The sequence below is a fragment of the Mya arenaria genome, chromosome 12 (assembly GCF_026914265.1).
Source record: "Mya arenaria isolate MELC-2E11 chromosome 12, ASM2691426v1".
Taxonomy (NCBI): domain Eukaryota; kingdom Metazoa; phylum Mollusca; class Bivalvia; order Myida; family Myidae; genus Mya; species Mya arenaria.
In genome coordinates, this window is record NC_069133.1 from 6,840,600 (window position 1) to 6,860,124 (window position 19,525).

Here is a 19,525-nt window from a genome sequence, read left to right on the forward strand (position 1 = left end):
CCGTGTTTTTCCATACTTGCACTTCTGTGCGATATTACGCGAATTTCAACGGTGACTTTTAGACATTATTTACATAGCTTATAAAGGTAGGAATTTAAAACCAAAACCATTTTCTGAAAGCTGAATGTTCCTTCTTTACAATCATACCAAAACTTTAAAAATGTATCAAGAATTAAAAAAGTTAGACCCTAGGGCCGTGTTTTTCATACCTGTTTATCTGTGTGAAAATACGCGGTTTTCAACAATGACTTTAAGGTAATATTAGCATATTTATCTAAACCAGAAATTAAAAACCAAAAACATTTTCTGAAAGGTGGTTGTATCTTCTTTACAACGATACCAACATTTATTAAATTGGTAAAGAATTAAAAAAGTTAGACCCTAGGGCCGTGTTTTTCATACCTGTTTATCAGTGTGAAAATACACGGTTTTCAACAATGACTTTAAGGTAATATTAGCATATTTATTTAAACTAGAAATTAAAAACCAAAAACATTTTCTGAAAGGTGGTTGTTTTTTCTTTACAACGATACCAAAATTTATTAAATTGGTAAAGAATTAAAAAAGTTAAACCCTAGGGCCGTGTTTTTCATACCTGTTTATCTGTGTGAAAATACGCGGTTTTCAACAATGACTTTAAGGTAATATTAGCATATTTATTTAAACTAGAAATTAAAAATCAAAACATTTTCTGAAAGGTGGTTGTTTTTTCTTTACACCGATACCAAAATTTATTAAATTGGTAAAGAATTAAAAAAGTTAGACCCTAGGGCCGTGTTTTTTATACCTGTTTCTCTGTGTGAAAATACGCGGTTTTCAACAATGACTTTAAGGTAATATTAGCATATTTATTTAAACTAGAAATTAAAAACCAAAAACATTTTCTGAAAGGTGGTTGTTTTTTCTTTACACCGATACCAAAATTTATTAAATTGGTAAAGAATTAAAAAAGTTAAACCCTAGGGCCGTGTTTTTCATACCTGTTTATCTGTGTGAAAATACGCGGTTTTCAACAATGACTTTAAGGTAATATTAGCATATTTATTTAAACTAGAAATTAAAAACCAAAAATATGTTCTGAAAGGTGGTTGTATCTTCTTTACAACGATACCAACATTTATTAAATTGGTAAAGAATTAAAAAAGTTAGACCCTAGGGCCGTGTTTTTTATACCTGTTTCGTTGTGTGAAAATACGCGGTTTTCAACAATGACTTTAAGGTAATATTAGCATATTTATTTAAAATAGAAATTAAAAACCAAAATAATTTCTGAAAGGTGGTTGTTTTTTCTTTACAACGATACCAAAAAGGTATAGAATTCAAAAAGTTAGACCCTACTGTAGGGCCGTGTTTTTCTTACCTATACCTCTGTAGAGACCTTATAGGGCCGGATTTTATACATACCCTCTGTAGAGACCTTATAGGGCCGGATTTTATACATACCCCTCAATAGCGTATTTTACAAAGAAGAAAATTTATGTAAACAAACTTACTCTCAGGTGTTTTTTTTTGCTTTTAAATCGTTCATTTTATTTAAAACATGGCTCAGTCAAACGATATAAGCCTGGATTTTAATGTCATTTATAACAGAGCTCTCTCTCCCTTGTCTATAAACGACGACGAAACACTGTCTCTCAAATTTACCGAGTTTCTTGTTGAAAAACTAAAGGGGTGGAATTTTGAAAGAGGGTACTATGGGGATCGAGATGCTGTACCAGGGAGCAACATTTTTAATACATTGAATGCAAATGTGAGAAATTCTTCCAAAACTATTGTTGTTATAACACCAGGTTTTCTGAAAAACTGTTGGTCAAAATACCAACATCAGAATGCCTTCAAATTCCTGTTGGACAAAGATAATTCTGATTGCCTTGTACCGATAGCACTTGACGTACAACCAGATCAAGTACCACAGGAGCTCAATATTCAGACTAAGATCTACTTCAGCAAGACAAGTTATGGATATCAAGAATCAAACAAGGAGTGGGATAAACTGAGGATGGTAAGCCCATCTTAAAAAGAAATGTTGTAACTTGTTTTTAAAAAATGCCGGACTTAATTTTTACCCCTGGCATTTAGTAAGACTTCTATGTAATATATATGCATACATGTTCAACAGTCATTTGCAATAAATTATTATTAAAACAAGGCCAATAAGTCTCAAGAGTCGGACTTACTTGCTGCATTAAAATTTTATTGAACATTTTTCTGAAGTCCGTCCTAGTCAGTAGTGTTGATTATGTTTGCAATTCAATTGATCCAATATGGCTGTCCAATTATAAAAGTTGACCCAAACACTAGGTACAGTTTTAAATTTACTTATTTTTTGCTTCCTTTTTGTGTATTGCAGTAAACATAAAATACCTATCAATGTAAAAAATGAATTAGATTTTTAACATTTTATTCATACATGTGATAATTTCTTGGGTTGATTGCGGGACACTCGTCGTAATGTCAATGCACACTAGGGGGTTCCGACATGCCCGGAATTTTTTTTAAATCGGGAACGTCTGTGGTGCATTCTAGAACATATCTGGGGCTATTTAAGTCGTTTTCTAACGTCGGGAAAATGTACCTATTTGGACTGCCAAGCCATACTTTTTTACTTGACATGGTTTGGTTTTTTCTGCATTTTCTGGAAAAAATAAAACCACAAGATATTTTCCCAGGCTTTAAATGAAGTGCTAACCAGGAGGATATGCAGTCTACTTTCGGTTTCATCAAAACAGGAAATAAACAACTATACGGGCACCTGTTTTCCCGCGCTTTTGAGAACATGCATTACAAAATATTTATTTTTTCATCACATTTAAAACGTTTGCAATTTGTGACACACAATATTTTCCACACAATCAAGAAGATTTTCCAGTTGATGAGCTTTTTTCCGTTTGGAGATGCATATAATTTTTTTTTTGATAGAGACGTGTCAACAATCTGCGGTATAAAGCGATCACGTGACTTACCATGGTCACGTGATTAAAGCACTCTATATAACCACCTGTAAACCCCATATCGTCAGTTTTATTTCAGCGTAAAAATACACAAGTTCGAAAAAAAGTTGAAAACACTAAAATTCTTTATGGACGCGTAAGTTGTTTAAAGTTGTTTAAAATATAACGACGTATCGGCTTTGAAATTTGAATGGAATATGGGATGTTTTCCGTGTTTTAATTTTGTTGTTTTTTACTCATTTTGTCACTTTCTTTGAACTTACCTTCATGCTCGTTTGTCGGCAAAATGTGTGAAAAATATCAATTCATCAATTAAAAGCTATCATTCATAAGATCAAACAAATCTATATGAAAACAATGAATTTGTATACAAGAACCCTCCCCGACTCGTTAAGCACAGCAATAGGCCAATAGATCAATCATGAGGTGATTGACGATGACCTCGACGACACACGTACCAATTAACGGATTAGTGTCAACATTTCCTGTGTTTTACGACCAGTGTCCCGGACTGGCAAAATAGCTGACTTACATTGCTAAAATTAAGATAATCGATTCCGAGATTTTTTTTTCGTTTTTTTTTATGACTTTCCGGGACAAACATGCACCCTCCGTGACTCCGTGACAGAGATACGATTTCTGGGACAATCCCGGACGTCCGGGACATTATCACATGTATGTTTTATTATTTCTTCATTTTTGACACATTTTTTAAGTGCATTATCATAAAAAACATACCAGTTCTTCTAAAATTTTGAAACCCCATATGGTCCCGGTGCACATAAGATTCTCTCCCCCCCCCCACAGAAAAACTACAACAACAACAAAAGGACAAACAAATGACACTAAAAGGTGGACACAGGTTTGTGTATTACAATCTTTACTGAATAAGCTGTTATGGATTGAAAATATAAAAAAAAAAAAAAAAATTCGGACTGATTTTTAAACCATATACTGTTCCATATATCCGTCCACTATGATCCAGACCAGTAAATTGTCAGTTTTTAGAAGCCCAAAACCATACAATAATCATTTGATTATATCCTATTTTTTTATAAACAACGCATTTTTTTACTGAAAAAGAAATTGATCGATTCAACCTGTACTTGAAAGTAATCTTAATAAACCTTACCATTAAACACTACCACAACACTCGCTGTTGTGAAATCTAAAGATATATTTATCATTTTAAGCTCGACTATTCGAAGAATATGGAGAGCTATGCTACTCGCCCAAGCGTCGGCGTTGGCGTCACACCTTGGTTAAGGTTTTGCATGCAAGCACACATAGGTAAATATCTCAGCAACTACTTGAGGTATTGCATGGAGACTTGATACAATGGTACTCAACCATTCAACTTACTTAATTAACCAAGTTAGATAACTCTAAGTTGCATTCAATGCAAATAATCAGCCTTTATTATTTGACTTACAAATTCTGGTTAAGGTTTAGCATGTAAGCACACATAGGTTAATATCAAAGGAACTACATCAAGTATTGCAATGAGACTTGATACAATGGTACTCAACCATCCAACCTACTTATTTAACCAAGTTAGATAATTATTGTGTGCATTTAATGCAAATAATTGCCTTTTATTATTCGACTTAGAAATTCTGGTTAAGGTTTTGTGTGCAAGCACACATACTAGGTTAATATCTCAGCAACTATGTCAGGTATTGCATTGAGACTTGATTCAATGGTACTCAACCATCCAACCTACTTTATTAACTAAGTTAGATAACTCTTGATTGCATTTAATGCAAATAATTGCCCTTTATTATTCGACTTAGAATTTCTGGTTAAGGTTTTGCGTGCAAGCACCCATAGGATAATATCTCAGCAACTACTTGAGGTATTGCATTGATACTTTATACAATGGTACTCAACCATCCAACCTACTTAATTAACCAAGTTAGATAACTGTTGATTGCATTTAATGCAAATAATAGGCCTTTATTATTCGACTTAGAAATTCTGGTTAAGGTTTTGCGTACAAGCACACATAGGTTAATATCTCAGCAACTACTTGAGGTATTGCATTAAGACTTAATACAATGGTACTCAACCATCCAACCTACTTATTTAACCAAGTTAGATAACTCTAGTTTGCATTAAATTCAAATAATGGCCCCTTTTTTATTCGACATAGAAATTCTGGTTAAGGTTTTGCCTGTAACCACTATTAAGTCAATACTTCAGGGAATACATCATGTATGGCATTGAAACTTTACACACAGGCTCCCAACCATTTAACCTTCTTCTTTAATCTAGTAAGATAACTCTATCTGTCATATTATATAATTTTTGCCCCTTTATTATGAGACTTAGCAATTCTGGTTAAGGTCTTGCATGTTAGCACACATAGGATAATATCTTAGCAACTACTTTATGTATTGCATTGAGACTTTATACAATGGTATTCAACCACCTAACGTAATTGAATAACAAAGTTAGATAACTGTATTTTGCAAATAATGGCCTTTTATTATTAGACTTAAAAATTCTGGTTAAAATTTTGCACATCATGTATTGCATTGAAATGAAATCTACCGTAACAGTGATCCATGCATGTTTGCGCCAAAACTTTTCAATCCTTAAACTGAAAAGCGGCTTCAATCCTTACACTGAACAGCGGCGGAATAGTCGAGCGCGCTGTCTCTGTGACAGCTCTTGTTGTAACATTGATTGATTTGCCCTTTTTTACCTATATAGTCCACCTTATGTTGACAACAGTTAGGGGGTAAACTTTTTAATCATATTTCAGGCATTTGATAAAACCTACAGACCTGAAAACAGGGTTCACAGTATGCCACATACTCAAGGTAAGATGAGTTGTTCTTCTCTAGGCCACTTCGAATTGATCCTTTGTTTGTGGGATATACCACACCTAATTTTGAGAAAATAGTTTTAACCCACAAAAATCATGTTTTTAATAAAAACAATCAAGAACTAAATGTTTATTCCAATCATATATTTTTTTAAAGCACTTGAATGCCTCCCCCCATAACTTAAGCAATGCTATTTAAAAATGATGCAAAAATGCCATTATATGTCTTTGATGAGTTCAGTAGGATCAGTAGTTGCAAGTTTCTTTAAATGCAGAATACTCCATTTTTGCAGGTTACCCCTGGAATTTTTATTCCAAAGTTGAGAATTAAATTGATAAATATCTCCAAATAAAGGCTCATATTCTTGTTCCCAAAATGCATAGAAAAAGCCCTGTGTGTCAAGGTGGTATGTGGGGGCAGTCATCACTTTTGTGATAGCTCAAGTCTGTTACAAGTGGCAGGTGTATTGCAAGTGTATTTGTCACAGTGGCATGTGTATTTCAAGTGTATTTGTCACAGTGGCATGTGTACTTGTCACAGTGGCAAGTGTTTTTGTCAAAGTGCAAGTGTACTGGTCACAGTGGCAAGTGTACTGGTCACAGTGGCAAGTGTACTTGTCACAGTGGCAAGTGTATTTGTCACAGTGGCATGTATGTTTATATTGTAGAACATGGTGACAACAGGACAAGGTCAGAGCGCGACATTCTTGTAACACATCCAAGAGACGGGGAAGCAGAAACTGGAAAAACATACAGCAGTAACTATTTGTTGAATGGCTAATGTAAACTCATATAATTGTCATTCGGAACTCCTCGGCCATTTTTAACGAGAACAACCTCGATGTATGCCGGTACATATGTAGAAGTAGTTAGTATTTTTTTAAAATTATATCATAAATTAAACGTTGTGTATTAGCTTGTATTTATAGATCTAAGTTTAAATTGATTGCCAGTGAAGTGTATCATTGCAAACATAATTAAGATTCCCAAGAGTTAAGTCATTAAGTTTAACTGCTAAATTAAATTACTACGCGATCTACTTGCAGCGGACTTAAATGTTCCATTTGCTGAGTATGTAAACCATCCATATACATCCGAGTTGTTTTCGATAAAAATGGCCGAGGAGCTCCGAATGATATAATTGTTTGATAACAATTGATATAAATGTATTTTGATGAATACTGCATACTTATGTGTGCAAACCATTTTGTTTGGATTTTAATATTAAACCATGTTAATAGCAACCTTGAGATGAAACAACCTACAATTAATCAATATGCAACTGATGACCGTTTATAACAGATAGGTCTAGTTTCTTAACACTAATGCTATACACATGATATAAATGTCGTCAAAATGTGTTTGTAGCTTATTTATATATTTATTATACACGTACGCATAGTTGTTGCTTCAACAATTAGTTCAAGCATTAAGTAAGCATTGAATAGTCTTGTTCTTGAAAACACAAAACAAACATCCTCAATTCCAAAATGAAACATGAAATAACCATGTTATCTCAGCCTGCTTTGTGTGTTATGATAATGAAACTGGATGAGTGGTGTCATTTTGCAATGTGTTTTTTCATTTCTTAAAGGTGCCCTCTCACAGATCTACCATTTTTACACATTTTTTTTATTTTTTGTCTTGAAAACAGCAAATTTTTGGGTAAATATCTGTAAACCAATGATATGATTGCTGACTAAAGATCAGATCGTAGATTTTTATATTTCTGTTCGAAAATGAATGTTTTATGGCTTAAACCATTTCTAACAGTTTAAGAAAAATGCTTAAAACATCAATTTTTGAACTTAAATATTAAAATCTGCAATTTAATTTTTGTCAGCAGTCTTATATAACTGGTTTCCATGTATGTTCACAAAAATTGTTTTGTTCCAAGACAAAAAATAAAAAAGTTGTCAAAATGTTCAATCTGTGAGAGCGCAGCTTTAAACTGGTGTAAAAAAATAACCAAAAGAGATTCTGATGATTTTTGTGATTTCTATAAACATATTGAATGTTTCATGTACAGAGACCATGTATTTTGTTATTGACCCTCGTACATTGTCATTCACTAAAGTGTATGTATACATGATCTTTTAGTGTTAAAACATAGTTGTCAGCTTCAAGTTTGTTTCAAAGTAAAGGCAGCCTTAAGTGGTTTTAGATCTGGTTGTCAATTTGTTTAAAACTGAATGACAAAAAATGGATTTTTTTTAATTCTTTCATAAAGGAGAGAGGTTTTCATATTTATATAAGCTTTTAGCTATCATCCAAATTTATGTAATAAATTTGTTTTTTTTTAAATGTGTTTTGATGAAATAAAATAATGTTTCTCATCTGAGACATTTTATCGAAATAATTTTCATAACAATATTCTTTTCAGCTGAGTATAAAGAAACAGAGTACAGTACAAGCACAATGCAAGAAATGCAATTGGAAGAAGTGACCATGGACTTTTCTCCTGCTGTGACCCATGTTGTGATCACTCAGGACTTCTCTTCTATGACTATCCCATCAGCACCTTTAGTCTCACTACCCCCAGTGAGACCACCGTCCCATGTGAGCCCGCCAAGCAATCTGAAAACAGGTAAGTGCATGCAAAAAGATGTGTGGAAAAATGATAACCTCAAGTTTTTTGTATGAGTTTTCTTATCATAACTGACACATGCAAATGCTCTATTGATAGAAATGTTTTTTTCTGAACACCCATTAAAGATGCATGCTTGCTCCCAAATAAAGATTTACCACAACTGATAAAAATGTTTTAATATACCAAAAGGTATTAATAAATGTCGAAAACAATGGTTCTTATGAAGGATACCGAGTTTAATTTGAAAGAAAGGTGCAGAAAACGTGGTATATGATATCTACCTTATGAGACTACGGTAGATCACAGTAAATCTTTTAGCACTCACCAATTATTTAAAAGTTTTGCGTATTCAGCTATTAAATACACTTTTACAATCTTGTTATCAGTATTTAATATTTTCTATAAATGCATCATTTAGTAAGGTTTATCACGCAATTTTTTTTCGATGACTGGAAAGTGACTTCTTCACTAAAGTTGCCAATAAGGATGAGCTCTAGGGATCTAAGTATGGCTAGTGCATGTGTACATGAAGAATGGCTGTCAGGTGCTTAAATGTTTGCAAAGCTTCTAAGAAATTATATAAACCAGTGAATGTTAACTTAAGTTGTGTAAATATGGAAGAAATCTGCATTGTTGATCCTGATCTGATTTCAGTTACTAAAGTCTGATCTAAAATAATGCCCATTTTTTTCATTTCTTTTTCAGATAATTCAAATATCAAGGCACCAGAAGTTGAAGAGAAAGTAACCTCTACTGTAAGTTACACTTCACAATACAGTCTGTCGAAGGATATGGATATTGAAACAGATCAGTTTGTACAAAAGCAAGTTCCACATCTGTCTACAGACATATCTCATGGCCAGACAGCTCCACCCAAATCATCCAATTTAAGCCAGGTCTTAGACCAGTCACAAGGTAACTTGAGTGATGAAAGGAAGCTAGAAGCTAGCCAATCCAGTGGAAAGGACTTTACTGACGCTAGAACTAAGATAATTGAAGATGAAATAAATATTGATAAGTCTGTATTGCCGGACATTACTACAGACCATACAAGCAATGACAGTACCAGTACAGTACGCAAGACTATGTCCAAAGCTGAAGATACTTCCAGCCTTTATCAGTCAGAAAGTGAATTACAGCTCAATGTGACAAGCTCCTTGTCCCTTGATTCACTTAATCAAGACTCAACCATGTCAAGTGGTTACACATCTTACACTTCACCGGTGAAAGAAGAGGTTATGATGAGACAGGAACAAGATGTGACAGAAATTCAGAAAGTCATTTATAAGAGACAGGAACCAGATGGTTCTGATGATCTGAAGTTAGGAGCTACTGCAAAATCTGTGCAAGAAATATCAAACCAGTCAACTCACCAAGATGGAAATGATGTCAAACACATTTCTGAATGTAGAAGCAATAAAAACAGTAAGATGGGGACTGAAACAGACAAATTTAGTAACAATATTGCTTATGATGGGGATACTGTAGCAGCAAGATGTCAGCAACATATGAGGTCACTTCCAGCTCAGATGACTGCCACTGTGGACGATTTCTCTCTAGGACAAAATAGAGGGGCTCAATCAGAGAGAAGAGCAAGCAGTGCCTCCATGTTTGGATTTGGACGCGGTAAGAATATCACATAAACTTAAGTGAAATATTTCTTGGCTTAACTAAGTTGTAATCTCTCTAATCAGCCTTATTGACATTCTGTTTTGTTTGTACAGTTACATCTTGAGTTTAAAAGCAGTAGCAAAATGTCTGCATCGGTTGTTTTCAGATGATATTCAAATATTGAAAAACTGCAAAAACATCATTATTTTTGTTAAGCTTGCATGCAGCGAACACAAAAAAGTGGCCCATAGCAGTTATGTCCAGGCTGTTAACCTTGTCACGCATATGTTAATTATAATAAACTTGGCACATGTTCAGCATAAGTAGCCTATGTGTTGCATGAAGGCATGGCAACGCTTAATGGTCTTTGTATTTGGGCATGTCTGGGCTGTTACTTGGCCATGCATTGGCCAATTTTAAAGTACCTTGGCACAGATTTTTACAATGCCAAAATGGTGTAAGGTGCAAATCTAGGTCTATTATATGTGAAAGTTCACACTTTAGGGTCATTGGTCAAAATTTGATTTCAAATATTCTGGTTTGTCTGGGCTGTAGCTTTGCTATGCATTGAGGGATTCCAAATTGCCACAAATGTTTACCATGAGGAGTGCCTGCAAAAAGGTTCATCACGAAATGCTTAGTCTTACTGGGATCTTAATCTAAACATGGGTTTCTGCTGCATAACAGTTGTTGAGTGAGTTTGCAAGTTTCTAAGAAACCATCAAGCATGGGTGCCCTTTGTGAATAGACTACCTCCTTCCTAAACATTCATACTGCCATAGGACTGAAATGGAGAATGAACTTATACCGGTTTATCCAACATGAATGACTCAATGCCATTGGTCCAGAACTGGTCACATGGTGACATACTGGTCACGCAGTGACCCCATATTTTTAGCTCACCTGTCACTTTGTGACATGGTGAGCTTTTGTGATCGCCTTTTGTCCGGCGTGCGTCGTGCGGCGTCCGTCAACAATTTACTTAAAAGACATCTCCTTAACCGCTGGGCCAATATTAATAAAACTTCATAGGGATGTTCCTTGGGTGGTCTTCTATCAAAGTTGTTCAAAGATTTCAATTCCATGCAGAACTCTGGTTGCCATGGCAAACAAAAGGAAAAACTTTAAAAAATCTTCTTCTCCCAAACCACAAGGCTTAGGCCGTTGATATATGGTAGGTAGGATCACCAAATGGTCCTCTACCAAGATTGTTCAAATTATGGCCCTGGGGTCAAAATTGGCCCCGCCCCGGGGGGTCATGGGTTTTCTCTATATGTTTATAGTGAAAACTTAAAAAATCTTCTCCTCTGAACTTACTTGGCCTAGAGCTTAGATATTTGGCATGATTCATTTTCTAGTGGACCTCTACAAAGTTTGTTCAAATTATGGCCCTGGGGTCAAAATTGGCCCCGCCCCGGGGGGTCATGGGTATTCTCTATATGTTTAGAGTTAAAACTTAAAAAATCTTCTCCTCTGAACTTACTTGGACTAGAGCTTAGATATTTGGCAAAATTCATCGTCTAGTGGACCTCTACAAAGATTGTTCAAATCATGGCCCTGGGGTCAAAATTGGCCCCGCCCCGGGGGTTCATGGATATACTTGATATGTTTATAGTTAAAACTTCAAAAATCTTCTCCTCTGAACTTACTTGGACTAGAGCTTAGATATTTGGCATGATTCATCGTCTAGTGGACCTTTACAAAGATTGTTCCAATTATGGGCTTGGGGTCAAAATTGGCCCGCCCCGGGGGTCATGGGTTTTCTCTATATGTTTATAGTGAAAACTTCAAAAATCTTCTCCTCTGAACTAACTTGGCCTAGAGCTTAGATATTTGGCATGATTCATCGTCTAGTGGACCTCTACAAAGTTTGTTCAAATTATGGCCCTTGGGTCAAAATTGGCTCCGCCCCGGGGGGTCATGGGTTTTCTCGATATGTTTATAGTGAAAACTTAAAAAATCTTCTCCTCTGAACTTACTTGGACTAGAGCTTAGATATTTGGCATGATTCATCGTCTATTGGACCTTTACAAAGATTGTTCAAATTATGGCCTTGGGGTCAAAATTGGCCCCGCCCCGGGGGTCATGGGTTTTCTCTATATGTTTATAGTGAAAACTTCAAAAATCTTCTCCTTTGAACTTGCTTGGACTAGAGCTTAGATATTTGGCATGATTCATCGTCTAGTGGACCTCTACAAAGATTGTTCAAATTATGGCCTTGGGGTCAAAATTGGCCCCGCCCCCTGGGGGGGTCATGGGTATACTTGATATGTTTATTGTTAAAACTTCAAAAATCTTCTCCTCTTAACTTACTTGGACTAGAGCTTAGATATTTGGCAAAATTCATCGTCTAGTGGACCTCTACAAAGATTGTTCAAATCATGGCCCTGGGGTCAAAATTGGCCCCGCCCCTGGGGGTCATGGGTTTTCTCAATATGTTTATAGTCAAAAAAATCAAAAATCTCCTCTGAACTTACGTTGCTTAGAGCTTAGATATTTGGCATGATTCATCGTCTAGTGGACCTCTACAAAGATTGTTCAAATTATGGCCTTGTGGTCAAAATTGGCCCCGCCCCGGGGAGTTAGGGTTTTCTCTATATGTGTTATAGTGAAAACTTAAAAAATCTTCTCCGAACTCACAAAGACAAGTAACGTCTTAATTTAAACTGGATAACATATTTAGTACACATACTAATTTTCAATATGGGCCACATACAACAATTAATAACAAATATACATATATAGATACACACGTAAAATCAAGTAGTGACAAGAGCTTAGATATTTGGCATGATATATCATCTAGTTGACTTGTACCAATATTGTTCAATCTTTGGCCCTGGGGTCAAAACATGGCCCCACCCGGGCGGTCATGGGTTTCCTTATATATGTATATGATGAAAACTTAAAAAATCTTCTTCTCCGAAACCAAAAGGCGAAGGCCTTAGATATTTGGTATGAAGCATCGTTTATCGGACCACTATTAAGATTGTTCAAACTTTAGCCCTGGGGTCAAAATTGGCCACGCCCCATGTTCATAGGCTTAGGTTTTCAATATTTGTATATAATGGAAGAATGTGCAATATATGACAGGTGAGCGATTCAGGGCCATTTGGCCCTCTTGTAAAATATTGGGTCCCTAATATAAATATACCTACCAAAAGGCCGTCTATTTTCCGATTAGTGAATAAATTAAACATTTCCCAGATAGTGTTGGTGTTTTTATCAATGTTTACAGGTTTTCTATGTGATATATACGTTACTGAGTTAGTAGGTGACCTAATATGGGATATACAGGGCACAGGAAACCACAGGGCTTTCTTTGCCCCATATTTTCCATATCAAATCTTCTACTAACTCCATAACTTATAATACTGATATATTGTTTCTAAATTGACATCCTATCATGATTGTGTATGCTTGAGCAATTCCTTGAGAATGTTGTCTACTTTTCAGGGCAGAGAGACCAAAACAATGGCTGGTTCAACTACGCAATGAGAATACTGTCAAGACCAGAACTAGCCTTCAATTGAAAACATGACAGGATGATTAATGTTTACTCAAAGGTTTTTAGCTCACCTGTTTGAGGAATAAAGAGAGCTATACAACTCGCAACGGCGAGGTCCTGTTCGAGTTAAAGGGCAAGTTGGCATTTTCACTTATAACACCAATACCTTCATTTAATTCTCTTAGTACTTCACACAGATGTTCAGGAATATCAAACAATAAGGTAACAAAACTCCATATCTTGCTAGATACAAATTATGGCCCCTTATCGGCATATGAACTTAGGGTTAAAGTGATAGGGCTCATAAGTGTCACTCAGGTTAATTTTTTTTGGCAAGTTGGCATTTTCAGTTATAACAACAATAATTTTCATTCAATTCTCTTAATACTTCACACAGATGTTCAGGATCATCACACAATTAGGTTACATAACTCCATATCTTGCTAGATACAAGTTATGGCCCCTTATTGACTATGAACTTAGGTTAAAGTGATATGGCTCATAAGTGTCAGTTGAAGATTTTGGGCAAGTTAGCATTTTCACTTATAACTCCAATACCCTTCATTCAATTACTTCTAACTTCACACAGTTGTTCAGGACTGTCACAATATTTGATAGGTTAGATCACTCCATACCTTCCTAAGTAAACAAATTATGGCCTCTGATAGGTTAAAGTTTTAGGGCACATAACTCCATATTTTCTTAAAAACAAAGGAGCCTGAAAGTCTCATGCATTGTATGACAAATACATGTATCTTGATGCCGTTTAGTCAAGTGACATAATACCTCACACTGACAAATGTTTTAAACAGATACATATTTTAAATTCTTAGACAATGCAGCATATAGTCGAGCATTCTGTCCTACGACAGCTCTTGTTAATATACATAGATACTCTTGTTAATATACATGGATACGTAATGTGTAGGGTAAGAAAGCTTGTTGTTTTATAAATGAAACATAAGTTTGTTATTGAATTACAACTCTTAAGAACTCTGCAAATGCATGGAAGGAACATGAACACTGTACATCTTTTTCTGACTTTAATTCAGCATATTTGAGTTTTATGATTAACTTATAAATCCTTGAAAACGGGACGTATAGGTATTGTCCAAATTCCTTAGCACAAGAGCTCTGCGCTAGTTTTGTTACAATATCTGGAGCCAAGTTATTGTGCTAGAGTATGACTTGTTCAACAAACATTCTAACATCAATGACTGGGGATGCTGAATTACACAGAGATGTGCACGTCAACCGGATATACTTGTTGGTCTATGTTACATAGAGTTATAGCCCTTAAAATGGTACTTGTTTCACCATTCTTGCCCAGGGTGTTTCTCTCAGCAATCTTTGGCTTGAATTGAGCAATATTTTATTTAAAGTTTCATACCCAAAACGGGATGCTCATGTCAACAGCTAGTTCCAGCTGTATTAATTACAGAGTTATAGCTCTTATTTACCACATAGAGTGCCTGTACCACTATTTTGTGTCTGTAAAGTTATAATCAATACTTGCCAATATCATTGGTTGAAAAGCAGCACCAGTCCTTTATGATAGGTTGAGGTATTCATACATTTTTAGAGGACTACATTTTTCATTGTTACAGTACAGATAATATTTTTGTTACAGCATGTTAATGACATTTTTAGTATGAATTACATATGACATATAACATATCTACATTAAAAGATGTTAAGAACTATATGTCCCTTTAAAGTTTAAATTGTTAACCATTTTTAGCTCGACTATTCGAAGAATATGGAGAGCTATACTACTCACCCAAGCGTCGGCGTCGGCGTCACCCCTTTGTTAAGGTTTTGCGTGCAAGCACACATAGGATAATATCTCAGCAACTACTTGAGGTATTGTATTGAGTCTTTATACAATGGTACTCAACCATCCAACCTACTTAATTAACCAAGTTTGATAACTCTACTTTGCATTTAATGCCAATAATAGGCCTTTATTATTTGACTTAGAAATTCTGGTTAAGGTTTTGCGTGCAAGCGCACATAGGTTAATATCTCAGCAACAACTTGAGGTATTGCATTGAGACTTGATAGAATGGTACTCAACCATCCAACCTACTTAATTAACCAAGTTAGATAACTCTACTTTGCATTTAATGCCAATGATAGGCCTTTATTATTTGACTTAGAAATTCTGGTTAAGGTTTTCCGTGCAAGCACACATAGGTTAATATCTCAGCAACTACTTGAGTTATTGCAATGGGACTTGATACATTGGTACTCAACCATCCAACCTCCATATTTAACCAAGTTAGATAATTTACTTTGCATTTAATGCAAATAATTGCCCTTTATTATTCGACTTAGAAATTCTGGTTAAGGTTTTGTGTGCAAACACATTATTTTAATATCAAAGCAACTACTTGATGTATTGCATTGAGACTCGATACAATGGTACTCAACCTCCATCCTACTTAATTAACCATGTAAGATAATTTAGTTTCATTTAATGCAAATAATTGCCCTTTATTTTTGACATAGAAATTCTGGTTAAGGTTTTGCGTGTAAGCACACATAGGTTAATTTCTAAGCAACTACTCGATGTATTGAATTGAGACTTTATAGAATGGTATTCAACCACTCAACATAATTGAATAACCAGGATATATAACTGTATTTTGCAAATAATTGCCCTTTATTATTAGACTTAAAAATCTGGTTGAAATTTTCCATGTGACCACATTTATGTTACTATCTCAGCATATCATGAATTCCATTGAAATCTAATCTAACAGTGATCCATGCATGTTTGACCAAAACTTTTCAATCCTTACACTGAAAAGCGGCGGAATAGTCGAGCGCGATGTCTCTGTGACAGCTCTTTTTATATTTTAGACTCATATGTTATTATTAGTATTATTATTATTATTTGCTTTTTGTTAATATGCCCTTGTGTCAGACATGAAAGGGCTGTTAAGTTTTTGGATTGATTGCTGTCTTTGAAAGTGTAATTATGTGATTTCAATGTTTGTTAAGAATGAAACAAACAACTGTATTTGTATGAGGTTGATAAAATATTCTAAGTATGAAGAATATTGGCTCTTGAAGAAATAAATTGTTATAATTCATTGTAAAATTTGGTTAACCCACAGATGAAATAGAGATGACTTCAACTAAATGTCCGAAGTTTAGTTTCCCATTTGAGTTTCATTACCATTACGTTGCCAAACGAGATACATGTATTTATAAAGTAATATATGCTTTATTTTGTTTAAACTTTATTTGTTTCTAGATTTTATATGTGTTATTAACCGGTGCTTCCGTTTATTATTAACAAATTTGAATATTATTTTTCTAGTTTGACTGTTTCAATTTGTTGTATCTTTACTTCAGGTGTATTCTGCCATTCCTCTGTGTGTGAGTACCCATATGTTCTTATGTCCATGTTCGAGCTGTAACTCGATAATGCCTTGTTGGTATTTTCATAGGTCAATGTTTCTTGTTCTAAAATGGGTGTCAAATTCATCAAAGCAGAAAGTATATCTTTATTTGTTGTATAGGAAAGTGTGAATAATAAACTGCAGAGGATTTTATTGTTGTGCAACACAATTCATTTTTGTTGGCGCTTGGCAGGGGCAGTGGTGTCTGTGAGAATTGTCTAGTTTTACTTTTGGATCAAATGTTAATCTTGTTTGTAAGCTTAACATGAAATGTTTGAAATGTTGGTAAAGGTTTGGGTCCATGATTTTATTATATTTGCTTGAGATATATATAACAGATGTGTTTTTTTATATAGATTCTCTGTTCTATAAAAAATGATATTTATGCAATGTTTATATTTTTGCAGCACACATTTTGTATCAAATATTTATGTTGTTTGAACAAAATTGCCATAAATAGCTTTTTACAATCTCTCATCTTTGCAGCAAATGGCATTTAGTGTTAATTTATTATTGTCATTAACCGTGCAATTTTCATAGATATTTTATATTTAAATAAATTTCAACCATTTTGTAAAATTGTAAAACAACTGCATGTGTCACATAGTGATTTTGGTAAGTAAACATGGCACAATTTTTCCTACCCTTCTAAAATTTCGTTTTTTAAAAGTGTTGTTGTTATTTTATTTTAGTGCGAAATCATCAATTTGTTACTAAGAAATACTTGGCCAGTATTCAATTCATACTTAAGTCATTTTCATAAGTTAAGAATCTCACTTATATCTGAAATACTTTATTTTCATTGATTTGATTCAAAATACATACTTTCATGTAAAAACACTTACACTTTACTTTCAATTTGGCTACGCAAGTTCTAGGAACTTATCTAAAGTAACGAAATGACTCGAGATGTTTTACGAATACTGCCCCAGAAGAAAGAAAAACACACAACAAACCCCATTGACGCAAACAGATTTGTTGTATGCCATCCCGAGTTTTTTTTACTATTTTCTACGCCTTTAAGTTGTGCCTTTCTGTTAGTAATGGACAGAAGTTATAAGCACCCTAGGGAGACGATTTAAGTTTAATCCATTCGTCCGTCTATCTAGAAACACTGGATCTAGCAACATCTCAAGAAGTAGACAAGCCAGGTTTATGAGTATTTAGTTAAGAGTGCAATAAGGACATAATGTTCACCATTCTTTTCATATGTCATACAGAAAAAGGGGTTGCTTATATGGCAACGAAATAGTGAAAATATCTCTGCCTGGATCTTAATAAGTGTTGGAGATATGTCTTTGAAACTTGTTATGTGGAAGAATGAAAAAAGGAAAGTTTGCATAATATTTTCAAAAAAATGTGGTAGTCGCTATTGGGCAGCATAAAATGTGTTATTGAAGAAAACCTGCTTAAAGTTATGACAAGAAGTACGCAAACTTTAAAACTTGGAATTTGGTTAAAGGGCATAAAGGAGATTATTTACCATTAAATTATTTTGTCAGTAGGAAATATGGTAATAATGTTAATATGGAAAAAATGTTTTTTATCAAACAAATGCCGTTGCTAGCTGCTATAAGAATCAAAACCAAACTAGTGAAGATTATACTCAATAGTATAGAAGCATATCTACCATGACTTTTGTTATAACATGTATATGTATTTGAGATTTACTTCTTCATTGTTTAATTCTCCTTTTTTATTGCTTGGTGACTGAGATTTATTAAATAAACTGTGTTTTAACCTACATGTATGCTATTTTTAATAATGCATTATCATGATTTTTTACAAATGTTGTAGATTTCTCTATTTATTTCCTGTTTAAAATTACTTTGCTGATCTTGGGAGAAGAGTAAAATAAAAGTTTTTAAAGGTTTCACTATGCATTGTTAAAATATTTCTAATTATCCTGTGGGGATTACATTGCATCCTTTATTGGGAATTATTCTGAAAATATTGTCAGATATAAATAGTACTCATGTAGTCTGTTCATTATTTCAAATTAGAAATGCTAAAATTAAAATACCTAAAATATCTAGAATCGTAGTCCAAAAGTTCACGAAATATCCTCACTGATCCTGGTATTTTAAATGTTCACAAAATTAAATCCACATGAAATAATGTACAGACTACATGAGCACTATTTATTAAGTAAATAAATTATGTTGTTGTTCAAAGGTTGTTGCTAGTTTCACTCTCTCTTTTGATTTAAGGTGTTTTAAGTACAATTTCCACATGGATCTTGATAACTTCTTAAAATGTGTTTGAATGATGATAATTTTTTTGTAAACAATACAGTTTACATGAAATACAGTAATGGTTGCTGTAGCAACTGAAACATAAACTATTTATGCTATTTATTGTATACACAGTGACTTGTTATAATTAGCTCTGTTTATGTTCCAGTAATGTTATATATTATCCAGAAGAGTTTTTGAAATGTAATCTAGAGTGATAAAACATGTGTTAGTTAAACTATATTGTAATATTGCTGCCGTGGATAAAATTAAGTTTTAGTATTAGTATTAATAAAACCGTGCACCTTCATTAGTTTCATTACGTTATTAAACACATGCTATTGACTCTTGTGTTTCATATTACGATATTTCGTAAAATCGCTTTTATTGC

The 19,525-nt window shown here is 34.1% G+C and overlaps 1 protein-coding gene across 1 annotated transcript; it reads left to right on the forward strand.

Annotated features, from left to right (window-relative positions):
• The first annotated feature begins 1,475 nt into the window (after positions 1-1,475).
• On the forward strand, positions 1,476-18,774 carry LOC128211832 (uncharacterized). Its single transcript, XM_052916915.1, has 6 exons — positions 1,476-2,002; positions 5,719-5,776; positions 6,450-6,539; positions 8,165-8,368; positions 9,077-9,997; positions 13,439-18,774. Exons 1-6 carry the CDS (start codon positions 1,541-1,543, stop codon positions 13,513-13,515), a joined length of 1,812 nt encoding a protein of 603 aa, XP_052772875.1. The 5' UTR covers positions 1,476-1,540; the 3' UTR covers positions 13,516-18,774.
• Positions 18,775-19,525: the final 751 nt, after the last annotated feature.

Bases quoted from the DNA above. Each gene is read 5' to 3' on its own strand.
- LOC128211832 (XM_052916915.1), top strand. From the start codon at position 1,541: ATGGCTCAGTCAAACGATATAAGCCTGGATTTTAATGTCATTTATAAC. The intron at 2,003-5,718 runs GTAAGCCCATCT...ATCATATTTCAG, and splicing joins AGTGGGATAAACTGAGGATG to GCATTTGATAAAACCTACAG. The intron at 5,777-6,449 runs GTAAGATGAGTT...TTTATATTGTAG, and splicing joins CAGTATGCCACATACTCAAG to AACATGGTGACAACAGGACA.